Below are 20,817 nucleotides of genomic sequence, written 5' to 3'. Positions count from 1 at the left end.
TAATATTTATTAAGTATTGCCCCTTTAAGACTGAAAATAGACAACAAATGACAATTGACATCTGATTGTTGTGCTTTTGTTTGCCTGGGCTTTTCAGATTGAGAAAATATTTCGAATTTGGGAAAATATGAGACTGCAAAAATAATATAAATATTATCAGGAAAACACATTTGACACTTCGGTCTTAAAATGCTGTTCTAGTGTATATCTTGTTCATTTTGAAAATCAAAGTGATTTCTTTTTCAAATGTTTTTTTAACCTTATTCAATTATTTTGTTCATATTGTTGTGTATTTTAGCATAGAAGCAATGTTATATCCCCATTTCTAGCACTCCAACATGTATAGTTATCATTGTTTTTAAGTGCATCATGTCACATGCAGGTGATAGCTATTGGTCCAAGTCAGACCATCACAGACAGCCAATAGGGCCTGTTTCCCATGCACTACGATAATGGTTATAGATCAGTTTATAGCTGTTGGACCAAGCCAGACAGCCAATGGGGCCTGTTTCCCATGCACTACGATAATGGTTATAGATCAGTTTATAGCTGTTGGACCAAGCCAGACAGCCAATGGGGCCTGTTTCCCATGCACTATGATAATGGTTATAGATCAGTTTATAGCTGTTGGACCAAGCCAGACAGCCAATGGGGCCTGTTTCCCATGCACTAAGATAATGGTTATAGATTCAGTTGATAGCTGTTGGACCAAGCCAGACAACCAATGGGGCCTGTTTCCCATGCACTACGATAATGGTTATAGATTCAGTTGATAGCTGTTGGACCAAGCCAGACAACCAATGGGGCCTGTTTCCCATGCACTACGATAATGGTTATAGATCAGTTGATAGCTGTTGGACCAAGCCAGACAGCCAATGGGGCCTGTTTCCCATGCACTACGATAATGGTTATAGATCAGTTGATAGCTGTTGGACCAAGCCAGACAACCAATGGGGCCTGTTTCCCATGCACTATGATAATGGTTATAGATTCAGTTGATAGCTGTTGGACCAAGCCAGACAACCAATGGGGCCTGTTTCCCATGCACTACGATAATGGTTATAGATCAGTTTATAGCTGTTGGACCAAGCCAGACAACCAATGGGGCCTGTTTCCCATGCACTACGATAATGGTTATAGATCAGTTTATAGCTGTTGGACCAAGCCAGACAGCCAATGGGGCCTGTTTCCCATGCACTACGATAATGGTTATAGATCAGTTGATAGCTGTTGGACCAAGCCAGACAGCCAATGGGGCCTGTTTCCCATGCACTACGATAATGGTTATAGATCAGTTGATAGCTGTTGGACCAAGCCAGACAACCAATGGGGCCTGTTTCCCATGCACTACGATAATGGTTATAGATTCAGTTGATAGCTGTTGGACCAAGCCAGACAACCAATGGGGCCTGTTTCCCATGCACTACGATAATGGTTATAGATCAGTTGATAGCTGTTGGACCAAGCCAGACAACCAATGGGGCCTGTTTCCCATGCACTACGATAATGGTTATAGATTCAGTTGATAGCTGTTGGACCAAGCCAGACAGCCAATGGGGCCTGTTTCCCATGCACTATGATAATGGTTATAGATCAGTTGATAGCTGTTGGACCAAGCCAGACAACCAATGGGGCCTGTTTCCCATGCACTACGATAATGGTTATAGATTCAGTTGATAGCTGTTGGACCAAGCCAGACAACCAATGGGGCCTGTTTCCCATGCACTACGATAATGGTTATAGATCAGTTGATAGCTGTTGGACCAAGCCAGACAGCCAATGGGGCCTGTTTCCCATGCACTACGATAATGGTTATAGATCAGTTGATAGCTGTTGGACCAAGCCAGACAGCCAATGGGGCCTGTTTCCCATGCACTACGATAATGGTTATAGATCAGTTGATAGCTGTTGGACCAAGCCAGACAACCAATAGGGCCTGTTTTCCATGCACTACGATAATGGTTATAGATCAGTTGATAGCTGTTGGACCAAGCCAGACAGCCAATGGGGCCTGTTTCCCATGCACTACGATAATGGTTATAGATCAGTTGATAGCTGTTGGACCAAGCCAGACAACCAATGGGGCCTGTTTCCCATGCACTACGATAATGGTTATAGATTCAGTTGATAGCTGTTGGACCAAGCCAGACAACCAATGGGGCCTGTTTCCCATGCACTACGATAATGGTTATAGATTCAGTTGATAGCTGTTGATGGGGCCTGTTTCCAATGCACTAAAGACAGTCATTGAAATTAGACGTTTGGATGAACAAGCCGAAATTCTCATACTATTGCTGGGTATCAAATTTTTAATAAGCTCTGCTATAAAAAATCAGAATTTGAGCAAGCCCCGAAGTTTTTACATGTGCAGGGCTTGCAGACTTGTGTTAATTTCAACCACTGCTAATACATTCAGGTGATAGCTGTTGGTCCGAGCCAGACCATCACAGACAACCAGTGGGGCCTGTTTCCCATGCACACCATGGAGGTCAGTAGGAACGACTCAGCCATCATGCACTTCATGAAGGAAGGTTAGTCAAACTTGGTTTTTCCAGAATTGTGATTGTATATATAGTCCTTGTGAAATCAATTTTGATCTTATTTAACCAAAATAAAACTAACTTGTTTAATGCTAAATTTAATTTTATGTAAATTTTGTGTTTATTTTTGCATTTTTAAACTTAAATTATTTTAATGGGGTGATATATACCATGGTCTAGTGGTATAAATGTGTACCTCTTACCCAAGGGGTTGTGAGAGTAATCTAGCATTATAGGTTTCTGCCTCTTAGCCAAGGGGTTGTGAGAGTAATCTAGCATTATAGGTTTCTGCCTCTTAGCCAAGGGGTTGTGAGAGTGATCTAGCATTATAGGTTTCTGCCTCTTAGCCAAGGGGTTGTGAGAGTAATCTAGCATTATAGGTTTCTGCCTCTTAGCCAAGGGGTTGTGAGAGTAATCTAGCATTATAGGTTTCTGCCTCTTAGCCAAGGGGTTGTGAGAGTAATCTAGCATTATAGGTTTCTGCCTCTTAGCCAAGGGGTTGTGAGAGTAATCTAGCATTATAGGTTTCTGCCTCTTAGCCAAGGGGTTGTGAGAGTAATCTAGCATTATAGGTTTCTGCCTCTTAGCCAAGGGGTTGTGAGAGTAATCTAGCATTATAGGTTTCTGCCTCTTAGCCAAGGGGCTGTGTGTTCATTCCAGGCAGGTAGTGGTTTAGGTAGTCACCTCTTACCCATGGGTTTTTCTGTTTGTTTCCCACCAGGGTGAGACTGACCTGGTGGTATTGGTGTCTTCCTCTCACCCAAGAGGATGTGGGTTTGTTTCCCACCAGGGTGAGACTGGTCTAGTGGTATTGGTCTCTTCCTCTCACCCAAGAGGATGTGGGTTTGTTTCCCACCAGGGTGAGACTGGCCTAGTGGTATTGGTGTCTTCCTCTCACCCAAGAGGATGTGGGTTTGTTTCCCACCAGGGTGAGACTGGCCTAGTGGTATTGGTGTCCTCCTCTCACGCAAGAGGATGTGGGTTTGTTTCCCACCAGGGTGAGACTGGCCTAGTGGTATTGGTGTCCTCCTCTCACGCAAGAGGATGTGGGTTTGTTTCCCACCAGGGTGAGACTGGCCTAGTGGTATTGGTGTCTTCCTCTCACCCAAGAGGATGTGGGTTTGTTTCCCACCAGGGTGAGACTGGCCTAGTGGTATTGGTGTCTTCCTCTCATCCAAGAGGATGTGGGTTTGTTTCCCACCAGGGTGAGACTGGCTTAGTGGTATTGGTGTCTTCCTCTCATCCAAGAGGATGTGGGTTTGTTTCCCACCAGGGTGAGACTGGCCTAGTGGTATTGGTGTCTTCCTCTCATCCAAGAGGATGTGGGTTTGTTTCCCACCAGGGTGAGACTGGCCTAGTGGTTTTGGTGTCTTCCTCTCACCCAAGAGGATGTGGGTTTGTTTCCCACCAGGGTGAGACTGGCCTAGTGGTTTTGGTGTCTTCCTCTCACCCAAGAGGATGTGGGTTTGTTTCCCACCAGGGTGAGACTGGCCTAGTGGTATTGGTGTCTTCCTCTCACCCAAGAGGATGTGGGTTTGTTTCCCACCAGGGTGAGACTGGCCTAGTGGTATTGGTGTCTTCCTCTCATCCAAGAGGATGTGGGTTTGTTTCCCACCAGGGTGAGACTGGCCTAGTGGTATTGGTGTCTTCCTCTCATCCAAGAGGATGTGGGTTTGTTTCCCACCAGGGTGAGACTGGCCTAGTGGTATTGGTGTCTTCCTCTCATCCAAGAGGATGTGGGTTTGTTTCCCACCAGGGTGAGACTGGCTTAGTGGTATTGGTGTCTTCCTCTCACCCAAGAGGATGTGGGTTTGTTTCCCACCAGGGTGAGACTGGCCTAGTGGTATTGGTGTCTTCCTCTCATCCAAGAGGATGTGAGTTTGTTTCCCACCAGGGTGAGACTGGCCTAGTGGTATTGGTGTCTTCCTCTCATCCAAGAGGATGTGGGTTTGTTTCCCACCAGGGTGAGACTGGCTTAGTGGTATTGGTGTCTTCCTCTCACCCAAGAGGATGTGGGTTTGTTTCCCACCAGGGTGAGACTGGCTTAGTGGTATTGGTGTCTTCCTCTCACCCAAGAGGATGTGGGTTTGTTTCCCACCAGGGTGAGACTGGCTTAGTGGTATTGGTGTCTTTCTCTCACCCAAGAGGATGTGGGTTTGTTTCCCACCAGGGTGAGACTGGCTTAGTGGTATTGGTGTCTTCCTCTCACCCAAGAGGATGTGGGTTTGTTTCCCACCAGGGTGAGACTGGCCTAGTGGTATTGGTGTCTTCCTCTCAGCCAAGAGGATGTGGGTTTGTTTCCCACCAGGCTGAGACTGGCCTAGTGGTATTGGTGTCTTCCTCTCACCCAAGAGGATGTGGGTTTGTTTCCCACCAGGGTGAGACTGGTCTAGTGGTATTGGTGTCTTCCTCTCACCCAAGAGGATGTGGGTTTGTTTCCCACCAGGGTGAGACTGGCCTAGTGGTATTGGTGTCTTCCTCTCACCCAAGAGGATGTGGGTTTGTTTCCCACCAGTGTGAGACTGGCTTAGTGGTATTGGTGTCTTCCTCTCACCCAAGAGGATGTGGGTTTGTTTCCCACCAGGGTGAGACTGGCTTAGTGGTATTGGTGTCTTCCTCTCACCCAAGAGGATGTGGGTTTGTTTCCCACCAGGGTGAGACTGGCCTAGTGGTATTGGTGTCTTCCTCTCACCCAAGAGGATGTGGGTTTGTTTCCCACCAGGGTGAGACTGGCCTAGTGGTATTGGTGTCTTCCTCTCACCCAAGAGGATGTGGGTTTGTTTCCCACCAGGGTGAGACTGGTCTAGTGGTATTGGTGTCTTCCTCTCATCCAAGAGGATGTGGGTTTGTTTCCCACCAGGGTGAGACTGGCCTAGTGGTATTGGTGTCTTCCTCTCACCCAAGAGGATGTGGGTTTGTTTCCCACCAGGGTGAGACTGGCCTAGTGGTATTGGTGTCTTCCTCTCACCCAAGAGGATGTGGGTTTGTTTCCCACCAGGGTGAGACTGGCCTAGTGGTATTGGTGTCTTCCTCTCACCCAAGAGGATGTGGGTTTGTTTCCCACCAGGGTGAGACTGGCCTAGTGGTATTGGTGTCTTCCTCTCACCCAAGAGGATGTGGGTTTGTTTCCCACCAGGGTGAGACTGGCCTAGTGGTATTGGTGTCTTCCTCTCACCCAAGAGGATGTGGGTTTGTTTCCCACCAGGGTGAGACTGGCCTAGTGGTATTGGTGTCTTCCTCTCATCCAAGAGGATGTGGGTTTGTTTCCCACCAGGGTGAGACTGGCCTAGTGGTATTGGTGTCTTCCTCTCACCCAAGAGGATGTGGGTTTGTTTCCCACCAGGGTGAGACTGGCCTAGTGGTATTGGTGTCTTCCTCTCACCCAAGAGGATGTGGGTTTGTTTCCCACCAGGGTGAGACTGGCCTAGTGGTATTGGTGTCTTCCTCTCACCCAAGAGGATGTGGGTTTGTTTCCCACCAGGGTGAGACTGGTCTAGTGGTATTGGTGTCTTCCTCTCACCCAAGAGGATGTGGGTTTGTTTCCCACCAGGGTGAGACTGGCCTAGTGGTATTGGTGTCTTCCTCTCACCCAAGAGGATGTGGGTTTGTTTCCCACCAGGGTGAGACTGGCCTAGTGGTATTGGTGTCTTCCTCTCATCCAAGAGGATGTGGGTTTGTTTCCCACCAGGGTGAGACTGGCCTAGTGGTATTGGTGTCTTCCTCTCACCCAAGAGGATGTGGGTTTGTTTCCCACCAGGGTGAGACTGGCCTAGTGGTATTGGTGTCTTCCTCTCATCCAAGAGGATGTGGGTTTGTTTCCCACCAGGGTGATACTGGCCTAGTGGTATTGGTGTCTTCCTCTCACCCAAGAGGATGTGGGTTTGTTTCCCACCAGGGTGAGACTGGTCTAGTGGTATTGGTGTCTTCCTCTCACCCAAGAGGATGTGGGTTTGTTTCCCACCAGGGTGAGACTGGCCTAGTGGTATTGGTGTCTTCCTCTCACCCAAGAGGATGTGGGTTTGTTTCCCACCAGGGTGAGACTGGCCTAGTGGTATTGGTGTCTTCCTCTCACCCAAGAGGATGTGGGTTTGTTTCCCACCAGGGTGAGACTGGCCTAGTGGTATTGGTGTCTTCCTCTCACCCAAGAGGATGTGGGTTTGTTTCCCACCAGGGTGAGACTGGCCTAGTGGTATTGGTGTCTTCCTCTCACCCAAGAGGATGTGGGTTTGTTTCCCACCAGGGTGAGACTGACCTAGTGGTATTGGTGTCCTCCTCTCACCCAAGAGGATGTGGGTTTGTTTCCCACCAGGGTGAGACTGGCCTAGTGGTATTGGTGTCCTCCTCTCACCCAAGATGATGTGGGTTTGTTTCCCACCAGGGTGAGACTGGCCTAGTGGTATTGGTGTCTTCCTCTTACCCAAGAGGATGTGGGTTTGTTTCCCACCAGGGTGAGACTGGCCTAGTGGTATTGGTGTCTTCCTCTCATCCAAGAGGATGTGGGTTTGTTTCCCACCAGGGTGAGACTGGCCTAGTGGTATTGGTGTCTTCCTCTCATCCAAGAGGATGTGGGTTTGTTTCCCACCAGGGTGAGACTGGCCTAGTGGTATTGGTGTCTTCCTCTCACCCAAGAGGATGTGGGTTTGTTTCCCACCAGCGTGAGACTGGCCTAGTGGTATTGGTGTCTTCCTCTCACCCAAGAGGATGTGGGTTTGTTTCCCACCAGGGTGAGACTGGCCTAGTGGTATTGGTGTCTTCCTCTCACCCAAGAGGATGTGGGTTTGTTTCCCATCAGGGTGAGACTGGCCTAGTGGTATTGGTGTCTTCCTCTCACCCAAGAGGATGTGGGTTTGTTTCCCACCAGGGTGAGACTGGCCTATTGGTATTGGTGTCTTCCTCTCACCCAAGAGGATGTGGGTTTGTTTCCCACCAGGGTGAGACTGGCTTAGTGGTATTGGTGTCTTCCTCTCACCCAAGAGGATGTGGGTTTGTTTCCCACCAGGGTGAGACTGGCCTAGTGGTATTGGTGTCTTCCTCTCACCCAAGAGGATGTGAGTTTGTTTCCCACCAGGGTGAGACTGGCCTAGTGGTATTGGTGTCTTCCTCTCACCCAAGAGGATGTGGGTTTGTTTCCCACCAGGGTGAGACTGGCCTAGTGGTATAGGTAATCACCTTTCACCCAAGGAGAAGTGTGTTCAATCCCCACTGGTGAGAGAAGTCTAATGGAATCGGTGTCTGCCTCTTACCCAATTATCACAGGGGTTGTATTTTCAATCCCCACTGCCAGTAAGAGGTAGAGTGGTCTGTTGCAATAGTAATGCAACCCAAGTGGTTTTGTGATTGATCAGCACCATAGTGGGAGTAGTGTAGTGGTATAAGTTTCCGCCTCTCAACCAAGGGGATGTGTGTTCAATTCCCGTCAGGGGTACTTTCTCATTGTCTCTCAAAATGGACACCTGGTGAGTACTGAGTTCTACCAGGAAACAGACTCGAGAGTGATTCTTTAAGCTATCAGCTTTTGTCACAATTTAGCTAAAAGAAATGAGTATAGTATTTAGTGAAGTAGAGAAAATACCAACTTTCTAAGTGTTATAGCCAATGTATCATTAGCCATTGCACTTGTATGAATTGCTGAATGACCCACTGATTGAAACAATTAATGACATGAAAAGTAATTGGAAGCTCATGTTCGTAAGAGACTTTCTAGATGATCAGAATCTGTCTGGTAATCCCATAGGCAGATACATGAGCGTAAACTTTTACTACTGTGAAATCATTAATGTTCGTGGGGCCTTAATGTTCGTGGTTTTCGTGGGTTGGGTGATCCACGAATTCAAGATCCCACGAAATATAAACCCTTTATTCACTTTTTCAATTGCCTTGTTACGTACATACTCTAGACTATTCTTTACAGAGTTCGCAGTATACAGTGTTAAAACCTGTCTCACTGTATAACTTACGATCATTATTCTGTTAATATATTATAACTGCCTTTAACAAATAATGAACCAAATCAATTAAATGTGTTTTATGCAGCAAATGACAGTTATAAGCACGTGTTTAAACGTGTGCTGTTAATGAAAATCTCCAAGTTTACAAGATGTGCGTGATGAGTGTCCATACTCGAATTTTTATTTAATAAAATAATTAATCGATTACTAGTATATTGAAGGTTACTAAGCACCGAACGTGACAATATACGCACCTTTTCAGTGTTTTCACAGTTTGCAAAATTCTTAATTGGCATTCAATGGCTTCCCCTATCTGTATTTATGATCAGGGTACATCTTCTTTTATTACCTTTATTCCCAATTAAATTGATAAGTGACATATGTATATGCACTAATTGGCATGTTGTTCCTTATTAGCGAGTGTCATAAACCGAGTGACGTAGAAGACGGAAATCACGGGCCAGCGCATGGATATTATGCAGACGATCTAGGACGATCGCATCTTCGATTCTTTTTATCAAAAATGAAAATCCACGAATTCAAGTACCCACAAAATTGTTTTTTTTTCGGCAAACCACGAAATTTCATGCCCACGAACATTAATGATTTCACAGTATATCAAAATCCACTTACTGTGTTTAAATCTGCTATTTATAAAGCCTTACTATCTCCACATCAATAAGAGTCTTTATTCATCTAAAAAAAATTTTAACTTTTGCCAATCAAAAAAATCCATAAAGTTTAAGTAGGAAATCTTCTTCAAGTAAGTTTGACTAAACCAGAGCTTAAGGCTGTTTTTGGAAGATGAACCATACCTGTGAACTAGGAGTTTTGGGATCATCATTATTTTATCACAATCATTCTTTCGCTTCAGGCCAAGTTCTCCTGGACCAGGCTGGCATCGTGATCATTTACGTGAAGAACACGATGCCTGTTCACTTTGTGTTTGACGACTCACCGATGGGCCGGGTGGGAAATACAACGGTCGATCGATTCGCCATGCAGTGGGGCCCACTGGTGGGCCCCGAGGGTAACCGGACTATCACTGTGGAGAATGGGACGGTCATTGCAAGGGTGGGTTTCTATTTGTTTGTTGTCTTCTGTTTATATTTGTTACGACTGTGTGATAGTTGCCAATGGATCTGTTGTTATTTGCTTTGCCTTACAGTTTTTCAGTCTGTTTAAAAGCTGATTGTTGTTTGCTTTATCCAGCTCTGATAGTCTCTCTGAGAATTGGTTCTAAAAAATTTGAAATTACAGTTTAATTTAGAATGAGAATTCTTCCCAGTGTGATCCAGTTTAAATAAGATATTGCTTGAAAGTGTAATATCCTAAGTTGTCCAGTGGTATACTAGGTGGTCGCCTCTCTGACCCAAAAGGTTGTGGGTTTGAGCACCACAAGTGAGCGCATTCTCTAGGCCTCTAAAAAGAGCACCACTACTGGTTTTCTACCAATGAAATAGATTAGCTGTTAGCTGTCTTCATAATCGTTTCTTTGTATTGACAATGGTTTTGAAGGAGAAATATTGTTGTTTTCAGAAGCCTATGGTATTCGATGATGGCTCCATTCCGCTCGTACCAGCTCACATGTTGGGATGATAATTTGAGGGCATACTTTCAGTGTAACAATGTTTTAAAAGAAAGAAAAATATCAATTTCAATTTCACAACCCAAGTTGTAATTCATCAAATTTCATACTTAGCCATGTTCAAAACATAAATACCTCATTATTATGTGGTGGGAATAAAATTACAATAAAAGAGTTGCCTTGTTTTGCTTTATTTGACCATTATAAAGCAGGTTGAAGCATAGCTAGACACACTGAAAGATGTTCTCAAGTTGTTATTTCTATGTGTGCAATGCTTTCAAGTGTGTTCTAGCTTTCAGCCTGCTTTTCCCTTTTACATGTGTGAAGTTAGCAAGAAGTAATGTTTTGAACTACATTAATCATATTTCTAGTTACAATTATTTATATCAGGCCAATTTCACACACTTTCACACTCTCAGAGGATTGAAATTGAACAGATATCTATAAATGGGTTTGGCCGATAACAGAGAGCTGAAATTGCTGGTGTGGTGGCTACAACAAGTACGAATATAACTGAATGGGCATGATCTCATATTAACAAACAGATATAATCATTTAAGGGCAATGTGATATCTCTCATGCCATCTTGTTATTCCTTGGTGTATTATTTTTGTGTAATCTCTCATCCCGGGGATCATAGTATATATATGAAATTTTTCAAAATAGAGTATTGATTAAGTCTAGTTGGTGCTAGGGGGTGTTGCACTTAAACTGTGACTGTTATGCTCATACTAGGGGAAGAGTATCGTTCCAGTCTAGTCGGTGCTAGGGGTAAAGTATTGACTTAGTGTAGTCAGTGCTAGGGGAGAGTATTGACTTAGTGTAGTCAGTGCTAGGGGAGAGTATTGACTTAGTGTAGTCAGTGCTAGGGGAGAGTATTGACTTAGTGTAGTCAGTGCTAGGGGTAAAGTATTGACTTAGTCTAGTCAGTGCTAGGGGAGAGTATTGACTTAGTGTAGTCAGTGCTAGGAGAGAGTATTGACTTAGTCTAGTCAGTGCTAGGAGAGAGTATTGACTTAGTGTAGTCAGTGCTAGGAGAGAGTATTGACTTAGTCTAGTCAGTGCTAGGGGAGAGTATTAGTCAGTGCTAGGAGAGAGTATTGACTTAGTCTAGTCAGTGCAAGGAGAGAGTATTGACTTAGTGTAGTAAGTGCTAGGGGAGAGTATTGACTTAGTGTAGTAAGTGCTAGGGGAGAGTATTGACTTAGTGTAGTCAGTGCAAGGAGAGAGTATTGACTTAGTGTAGTAAGTGCTAGGAGAGAGTATTGACTTAGTGTAGTAAGTGCAAGGAGAGAGTATTGACTTAGTCTAGTCAGTGCAAGGAGAGAGTATTGACTTAGTGTAGTAAGTGCAAGGAGAGAGTATTGACTTAGTGTAGTAAGTGCTAGGGGCGAGTATTGACTTAGTGTAGTAAGTGCTAGGGGAGAGTATTGACTTAGTGTAGTAAGTGCTAGGGGAGAGTATTGACTTAGTGTAGTAAGTGCTAGGGGAGAGTATTGACTTAGTGTAGTAAGTGCTAGGGGAGAGTATTGACTTAGTGTAGTAAGTGCTAGGAGAGAGTATTGACTTAGTGTAGTCAGTGCTAGGGGAGAGTATTGACTTAGTGTAGTAAGTGCTAGGAGAGAGTATTGACTTAGTGTAGTCAGTGCTAGGGGAGAGTATTGACTTAGTGTAGTAAGTGCTAGGAGAGAGTATTGACTTAGTGTAGTCAGTGCTAGGGGAGAGTATTGACTTAGTGTAGTCAGTGCTAGGAGAGAGTATTGACTTAGTGTAGTCAGTGCTAGGGGAGAGTATTGACTTAGTGTAGTAAGTGCTAGGAGAGAGTATTGACTTAGTGTAGTAAGTGCTAGGGGAGAGTATTGACTTAGTGTAGTAAGTGCTAGGGGAGAGTATTGACTTAGTGTAGTAAGTGCTAGGAGAGAGTATTGACTTAGTGTAGTAAGTGCTAGGGGAGAGTATTGACTTAGTGTAGTAAGTGCTAGGAGAGAGTATTGACTTAGTGTAGTAAGTGCTAGGGGAGAGTATTGACTTAGTGTAGTAAGTGCAAGGAGAGAGTATTGACTTAGTGTAGTAAGTGCTAGGGGCGAGTATTGACTTAGTGTAGTCAGTGCTAGGGGCGAGTATTGACTTAGTGTAGTAAGTGCTAGGGGAGAGTATTGACTTAGTGTAGTAAGTGCTAGGGGAGAGTATTGACTTAGTGTAGTAAGTGCTAGGAGAGAGTATTGACTTAGTGTAGTAAGTGCTAGGGGAGAGTATTGACTTAGTGTAGTAAGTGCTAGGAGAGAGTATTGACTTAGTGTAGTAAGTGCTAGGGGAGAGTATTGACTTAGTGTAGTAAGTGCTAGGGGAGAGTATTGACTTAGTGTAGTAAGTGCTAGGGGAGAGTATTGACTTAGTGTAGTAAGTGCTAGGGGAGAGTATTGACTTAGTGTAGTAAGTGCTAGGGGAGAGTATTGACTTAGTGTAGTAAGTGCTAGGGGAGAGTATTGACTTAGTGTAGTAAGTGCTAGGGGAGAGTATTGACTTAGTGTAGTCAGTGCTAGGGGAGAGTATTGACTTAGTGTAGTAAGTGCTAGGGGAGAGTATTGACTTAGTGTAGTGAGTGCTAGGGGCGAGTATTGACTTAGTGTAGTAAGTGCTAGGGGAGAGTATTGACTTAGTGTAGTGAGTGCTAGGGGCGAGTATTGACTTAGTGTAGTAAGTGCTAGGGGCGAGTATTGACTTAGTGTAGTAAGTGCTAGGGGAGAGTATTGACTTAGTGTAGTGAGTGCTAGGGGAGAGTATTGACTTAGTGTAGTAAGTGCTAGGGGAGAGTATTGACTTAGTGTAGTAAGTGCTAGGGGAGAGTATTGACTTAGTGTAGTAAGTGCTAGGGGAGAGTATTGACTTAGTGTAGTAAGTGCTAGGGGAGAGTATTGACTTAGTGTAGTAAGTGCTAGCAGAGAGTTTTGACTTAGTGTAGTAAGTGCTAGGGGAGAGTATTGACTTAGTGTAGTAAGTGCTAGGGGAGAGTATTGACTTAGTGTAGTAAGTGCTAGCAGAGAGTTTTGACTTAGTGTAGTAAGTGCTAGGGGAGAGTATTGACTTAGTGTAGTCAGTGCTAGGGGAGAGTATTGACTTAGTGTAGTAAGTGCTAGGGGAGAGTATTGACTTAGTGTAGTAAGTGCTAGGGGAGAGTATTGACTTAGTGTAGTAAGTGCTAGGGGAGAGTATTGACTTAGTGTAGTAAGTGCTAGGGGAGAGTATTGACTTAGTGTAGTAAGTGCTAGGGGAGAGTATTGACTTAGTGTAGTAAGTGCTAGGGGCTCTCATACTTGTAGGTGCATTTTGTTTATCAAATATGTCATAATTATATAGATAATGACTCATTGGTGGGGCCATGAGACATAAAGAAGTTAATAGGTTAAAGGTCAACGTCATCAATATTCAAATACTATACTCATGTTGTTGGGAGAGAAGGATGACACTTTGTTAGACCCATTGTATGAAACTCCTATTAGATTTGTTTATCATTTGATTCAGTAATATATTAAAGTTGAAGGAACCCTATCTTTACAATGAAAATGGAAGGCAGTGGTATGTTAGGACATGAAACTTAGTTAGATTGTTCAGATTTTTATCATTAATTGATAAATTGACAAGCTTTATTGGTCAACAATTAAAGGCAAGGTGCTTATTTCTTAAAGATGTTAATAAATAACTGGTTAAAGTCCCTTTATTGAATTTGCTGAATTATTTATTGTAAAACACTTTCACAGAAATGAGTTGTATGTATATTAAACATTAAAATAAGAACTAGTAGAAAATGATGGTACAAATTAAATTTTGATGTTAATTTTGCATGTTAAGCAACTGCAAATACTTAAATGTATTTGTACTGACATCACATCAATTAACTGTTCTTCTTAATGATTAAGCATGGTAATGAAGGCCAAATTCATTAACTGGAAATGTAGGTTTAATATATTCAAATAATACAGTAAAAAACTATTTGATTGCACCACTAAATTTTCGTGCAGAACCAGTCAAGACTGAGTGTGAAACTACAGCAGACTTCCAGGACTTATGGACTACGTGTGAGTACTCCACTATGATAGCAACAAATGTGCATAGTGTAGATGCCTTTAATTTTTAGCTCGACTATTTAAAGAATAAGGAGATCTGTACTACTCACCCTGGCATCAGCTTCACACCTTAGTTAAGGTTTTGCATGTAAGCACCTTTAAGTCATTACCTCAGCAAATACATCATGTATTGCATTGAAACTTAAGATATGTGTTCTGAACTATCTAACTTACTTAATTGGTGAAGTTTGATTACACTATTTTGAATATAATGCAAATAATGGACCTAAATTATTCGACTTGGAAATTCTGGTTATGGTTAGCATAGGTTAACTAGCAACTACTTGATGTATTGCATTGAGACTTCATACAATGATACTCAACCCATCTACTTAAACAACTAAGTAAGATAACTCTATTTTGAATAAAATGCAAATTATGACCCTTTATCATTTTACTTAGAAATTCTGGTTAAGGTTTTGCATGTAACCACATTTAAGTCAATATTATTATATATTACTTAATTGAAACTTAAGACATGTTTTTACAACTATCCAACTTACTTGATTAATCAAGTTAGATAACTCTACATTGTATATAATACAAATGATTTCTCTTTATTATTCTATTTAGAAATTCTGGTTAAGGTTTTGCATGTAACCACATTTAAGTCAATATCTCAGCAACTACTTGATGTATTGCATTGAAACACTGTTTTGGGCTCCCAATTACCATCCAACCTTCTTAAATAATCAAGTTAGATAGCTCTATCTTGCAAATAATATCAATTTTACCCCTTTAATATTTGACTTAGAAATTCTGGTTAAGGTTTTGCATGTTAGCAAACTTAACATTGATCCATTCATCTTTCACCAAAATTTTGCAATCCTTGCGGTGAAATAGTCGAGCGACTGTGACAGCTCTTGTTAGTGTTTTATTTTTTGCTAATACATGTAGTCACCAAAGTGACCCATATATAAGCAATAACTTGTATGGTTTTTTTAGCTCACCTTAGCATTAGGAACGATGATTGTCCGTCATTGGCTGTCTGTTGTCCGTCCGCACTTAGTTTGTTAACACTCTAGTGGTCACATTTTTGCCTCAATCTTCACAAACTTGGTCAGGATGTGTGTCCCAGTAATAACTCGAATGAGTTCAAGTATGGGTCATCTGGGGTCAAAAACTAGGTCACAGAGCCCAAACATGGGAAAACCTTATTAACACTCTAAGAGGTAACATTTTCAGCCCAAATATCCTGGAAATTCAGAAAGGTTGTTTTGATAATTTTTCAGTCAAGTTTGAATATGGGTCATCTGTTTTTTTATTGTTATTTATTGTTTTAAAGTTGCACTCTCACTGATTGAACGTTTTGACAACTTTTTTATTTGCATTTACAACCTCACACTTGCCTTGCAACTGTCAATGGGGCTAGAAGGCATTTACATTCTCACACTTGCCTTGCAACTGTCAATGGGGCTAGAAGGCATTTACAACCTCACACCTGTCTTGGAACTGTCAATGGGGCTGGAAGGCATTTACAACCTCAAACTTGCCTTGCAACTGTCAATGGGGCTAGAAGGCATTTACAACCTCAAACTTGTCTTGGAACTGTCAATAGGGCTAGAAGGCATTTACAACCTCAAACTTGCCTTGCAACTGTCAATGGGGCTAGAAGGGATTTACAATCTCACACTTGCCTTGCAACTGTCAATGGGGCTAGAAGGGATTTACAACCTCAAACTTGCCTTGCAACTGTCAATGGGGCTAGAAGGGATTTACAATCTCACACTTGCCTTGCAACTGTCAATGGGGCTATAAGGCATTTACAACCTCAAACTTGCCTTGCAACTGTCAATGGGGCTAGAAGGGATTTACAATCTCACACTTGCCTTGCAACTGTCAATGGGGCTAGAAGGCATTTACAACCTCAAACTTGCCTTGCAACTGTCAATGGGGCTAGAAGGGATTTACAACCTCAAACTTGCTTTGCAACTGTCAATGGGGCTATAAGGCATTTACAACCTCACACTTGCCTTGCAACTGTCAATGGGGCTAGAAGGCATTTACAATCTCACACCTGCCTTGAAACTGTCAATGGGGCTAGAAGGCATTTACAACCTCACTCTTGCCTTGCAACTGTCGATAGGGCTGGAAGGTATTTACAACCTCACACTTGCCTTGCAACTGTCAATAGTGGTAAAAGGCATTTACATTTTCACACTTGCCTTGCAACTGTCAATGGGGCTAGAAGGCATTTACAACCTCAAACTTGCCTTGCAACTGTCAATGGGGCTAGAAGGCATTTACAACCTCACACCTGTCTTGCAACTGTCAATGGGGCTAGAAGGCATTTACAACCTCACATTTGCCTTTCAACTGTCAATAGTGGTAAAAGGCATTTACAACCTCACACCTGCCTTGAAACTGTCAATGTGGCTAGAAGGCATTTACAATCTCACACTTGCCTTGCAACTGTCAATGGGGCTAGAAGGTATTTACAACCTCACACCTGCCTTGAAACTGTCAATGGGGCTAGAAGGCATTTACAACCTCACACTTGCCTTGCAACTGTCAATGGGGCTAGAAGGCATTTACAACCTCACACTTGCCTTTCAACTGTCAATGGGGCTAGAAGGCATTTACAACCTCACATTTGCCTTTCAACTGTCAATAGTGGTAAAAGGCATTTACAACCTCACACCTGCCTTGAAACTGTCAATGTGGCTGGAAGGCATTTATAACCTCACTCTTGCCTTGCAACTGTCAATAGGGCTGGAAGGTATTTACAACCTCACACTTGCCTTTCAACTGTCAATGGGGCTAGAAGGCATTTACAACCTCACACTTGCCTTTCAACTGTCAATAGTGACAAAAGGAATTTACAACCTCACACCTGCCTTGAAACTGTCAATGGTGGTAAAGGGCTCAGATACCCTCACACTTGCAGTTCAACTGTCAATTTTTCTAAAGGGCATTGACAGCCTCACACTTGCCTTTCAACTATCAATGTTTGCTAGAGGGCATTGAAAGCCTCACACTTGCATTTCAACTGTCAATTTTTCTAAAGGGCATTGACAGCCTCACACTTGCCATCAATGTTTGCTAGAGGGCATTGAAAGCCTCACACTTGCAGTTCAACTGTCAATTTTTCTAAAGGGCATTGACAGCCTCACACTTGCCTTTCAACTATCAATGTTTGCTAGAGGGCATTGACAGCCTCACACTTGCCGTTCAACTATCAATGTTTGCTAGAGGGCGTAGAAAGCCTCACACTTGCCGTTCAACTGTCAATGTTTGCTAGAGGGCGTAGAAAGCCTCACACTTGCTGTTCAACTATCAATGTTTGCTAGAGGGCGTAGAAAGCCTCACACTTGCCGTTCAACTGTCAATGTTTGCTAGAGGGCATTGAAAGCCTCACACATGCTGTTCAACTGTCATTGAAGTCTCAAACTAGCCAAGACTGCTTCTTGCATAATTCTGATATATGTTGGTGCTTTTCTTACAGAATTAATAGACTTCTTCACTGACACTGTTTTAGCTGCATTATGCACCAAAATTGCTACATTGCAATTTCATAGTAGTGAATTATCCAGGCAAAACTAAGCAGAGTAAATGCAGTTTCCTCAAATAGTACTTTTGTTAAGTATGATTGTGTATGTAAACCTGTGAGTTGCTACTTCCAGGGTAATATTTGTTTTCATATCGATATATAAGAAAATTATCAGACTAATTGTTTGACAATGAATTCCTGTATTTTAGGTGACGTATCTGAGTGATGAAGCGGAGGAGGAATCAAGAGAGGACTTCTACGTATTCACCCTACCTGAGGGCGGTCAGTAGACATAAACATTAACTCATTTTGTACTTTTTAAGCTCACCTGAGCACAGAGTGAAAAAGCCTTATATAAAGAAAAAATTGATTCTAAAAATGTGTAGGAAGATGATGTTGTCCTACATGGAAGAAGAGATTATAGTAGTTGAATGTGCTTAATGTGTACTGATTTTTGATTTTTAGAGCAGTTTATTGCTTTTTTTGGATGGTGCACTGTTTGTTCTTTGTGTATCTATACTAAAAGTTCATTCAGTGTGCAAGCAATTTAACATAGTTTTGTCAGTGTGCAGGCAATTGAACGAAGTCCTGTGTGTGTGCATGCAATTGAACAAAGTCCTGTCAGTGAACAAGTATCTGTATCAAGTGCTGTCAGTGTGCAGTCAATTATCAAGTCCTGTCAGTGTGCAGGCAACTCAACAAAGTCCTGTCAGTGTGCAGGTATGAGAATCAAATTCTGTCAATGTGCAGTCAATCATTAAGTCCTGTCAGTGTGCAGGCAACTGAACAAAGTCCTGTCAGTGTGCAGGCAACTGAACAAAGTCCTGTCAGTGTGCAGTCAATCACCAAGTCCTGTCAGTGTGCAGGAAACTGTGACAAGTACCTGTCAGTGATTATCCAGGCAACATGTTTGACCAGTATTTTTTTCAATATTCTTTGAGAACAAATATCAAGCTAAATTGATTACAAAAGTTAAACTCTTTTACTCAGATGATATATTTAAGGCCATCATGGGTATATAGGGAGGTTTGAGGGGAGTAGGTTGGGAGGTTTGAGGGAGTATGTGGGGAGGTTTGAGGGGAGTAGGTGGAGAGGTTTAAGGGAGTAGGTGGGGAGATTTGAGGGAGTAGTGGGGAGGTTTGAGGGAGTATATGAGAAGGTTTGAGAGAGTAGATGGGGAAGTTTGAGGTAGTAGATGAGGAGGTTTGAGAGAGTAGATGGGGAGGTTTGAGAGAGGAGGTGGGGAGATTTGAGAGAGAAGGTGGGGAAGTTTGAGAGAGTAGGTGGGGAGGTTTGAGGGAGTATATGGGGAGGTTTGAGGGAGTAGGTGGGGAGGTTTGAGAGAGTAGGTGGGGAGGTTTGAGGGAGTAGATGAGAAGGTTTGAGAGAGTAGTAGGCGAGGTTTGAGAGAGTAGGTGGGGAAGTTTGAGGGAGTAGATGAGGAGGTTTGAGTGAGTAGATGGGGAGGTTTGAGAGAGAAGGTGGGGAAGTTTGAGAGAGTAGGTGGGGAGGTTTGAGGAAGTATATGGGGAGGTTTGAGGGAGTAGATGGGGAGGTTTGAGGGAGTAGGTGGGGAGGTTTCATAGAGTAGGTGGGGGGTTTGAGAGAGTAGGTTGGGAGGTTTTTAGAGTGTAGGTGGGGAGGTTTGAGGGGAGTTGGTGTGGAGGTTTGAGGGAGTAGGTGGGGAAGTTTGAGAGAGTAGGTGGGGAGGTTTGAAGGAGTAGGTGGGGAGGTTTGAAGGAGAATGAAGGTGGGGAGGTCTGAGAGAGTAGGTGGGGAGGTTTAAGGGAGAATGAAGGTGGGGAGGTCTGAGAGAGTAGGTGGAGAGGTTTGAGAGAGTAGGTGGGGACATTTAAGAGAGTAGGTGGGGAGGTTTGAGGGAGTAGGTGGGGAGGTTTGAGGGAGTAGGTGGGGAGGTTAAAGGGAGTAGGTTGGGAGGTTTGAGGGAGTAGGTGTGGAAGTTTGAGGGAGTAGATGGCCAGGTTTGAGTGGAGTAGGTGGGGAGGTTTTAGAGAGTAGGTGGGGAGGTTTAAAATAGTAGGTGGGGAGGTTTGAGGGAGTAGGTGAGGAGGTTAAAGGGAGTAGGTTGGGAGGTTTGAGGGAGTAGGTGTGGAGGTTTGAGGGAGTAGATGGCCAGGTTTGAGTGGAGTAGGTGGGGAGGTTTTAGAGAGTAGGTGGGGAGGTTTAAGAGAGTAGGTGGGGAGGTTTGAGGGAGTAGGTGGGGAGGTTTGAGAGAGTAGGTGGGGAGATTTGAGGGAGTAAGTGGGGAGGTTTGCTGGAGTAGGTGGAGAAGTTTGAGAGAGTAGGTGGGTAGGTTTTAGGGAGTAGGTTCGGGAGGTTTGAGGGAGTAGGTTAGGAGGTTTGAGGGAGAATGAAGGTGGGGAGGTTTGAGAGAGTAGGTGGGGAGATTTGAGGGAGTAAGTGGGGAGGTTTGCTGGAGTAGGTGGAGAAGTTTGAGAGAGTAGGTTGGGAGGTTTTAGGCAGTAGGTTCGGGAGGTTTGAGGGAGTAGGTGGGGAGGTTTGAGGGAATAGGTGGGGAGGTTTGAGGGAGTTGGTGTTGAGGTTTGAGAGAGTAGGTTGGGGGGTTTGAGTGAGTAGTTGGGGAGGTTTGAGGGAGTATATTGGGAGGTTTGAGAGAGTAGATGGGGAGGTTTGAGGGAGAAGGTGTGGTGGTTTGAGGGAGTAGGTGGGGAGATTTGAGGGAGTAGGTGGGGAGGTTTGAGGGAGTAGGTGGGGAGGTTTGAGGGAGTAGGTGTGGAGGTTTGAGAGAGTTGGTTGGGAGGTTTGAGTGAGTAGTTGGGGAGGTTTGAGGGAGTATATGGGGAGATTTTAGAGTGTAGATGGGGAGGTTTGAGGGCCAAGGTGTGGTGGTTTGAGAGAGTAGGTGGGGAGATTTGAGGGAGTAGGTGGGGAGGTTTGAGAGAGTAGATGGGGAGGTTTGAGAGAGTAGATGGGGAGGTTTGAGGGAGTAGGTGTGGAGGTTTGAGAGAGTAGGTGGAGAGATTTGAGGGAGTAGGTTGGGAGGTTTGAGAGAGTAGGTTGGGAGGTTTGAGAGAGTAGATGTGGAGTTTTGAGGGGGGAGGTTTGAGAGAGTAGATGGGGAGGTTTTAGGGAGTAGGTGTGGAGG

At 43.7% G+C, this 20,817-nt stretch overlaps 1 protein-coding gene across 2 annotated transcripts in view; it reads left to right on the top strand.

Annotated features, from left to right (window-relative positions):
• The window catches only part of LOC128207991 (uncharacterized), a 143,603-nt gene that overhangs the window by 34,956 nt on the left and 87,830 nt on the right, over positions 1-20,817 (top strand). For both annotated transcript variants that reach the window (XM_052911233.1, XM_052911232.1), the window contains exons 14-17: positions 2,417-2,531; positions 9,363-9,562; positions 14,096-14,152; positions 17,900-17,972. In XM_052911233.1, coding sequence (XP_052767193.1) covers positions 2,417-2,531; positions 9,363-9,562; positions 14,096-14,152; positions 17,900-17,972 — 445 coding nt within the window. The remainder of the gene's footprint in view (positions 1-2,416; positions 2,532-9,362; positions 9,563-14,095; positions 14,153-17,899; positions 17,973-20,817) is intronic.

The sequence above is a fragment of the Mya arenaria genome, chromosome 11 (assembly GCF_026914265.1).
Source record: "Mya arenaria isolate MELC-2E11 chromosome 11, ASM2691426v1".
NCBI lineage: Eukaryota > Metazoa > Mollusca > Bivalvia > Myida > Myidae > Mya > Mya arenaria.
Note: the sequence above shows the minus strand (reverse complement) of the source record. Positions and strands in the feature narration are given on the sequence as shown.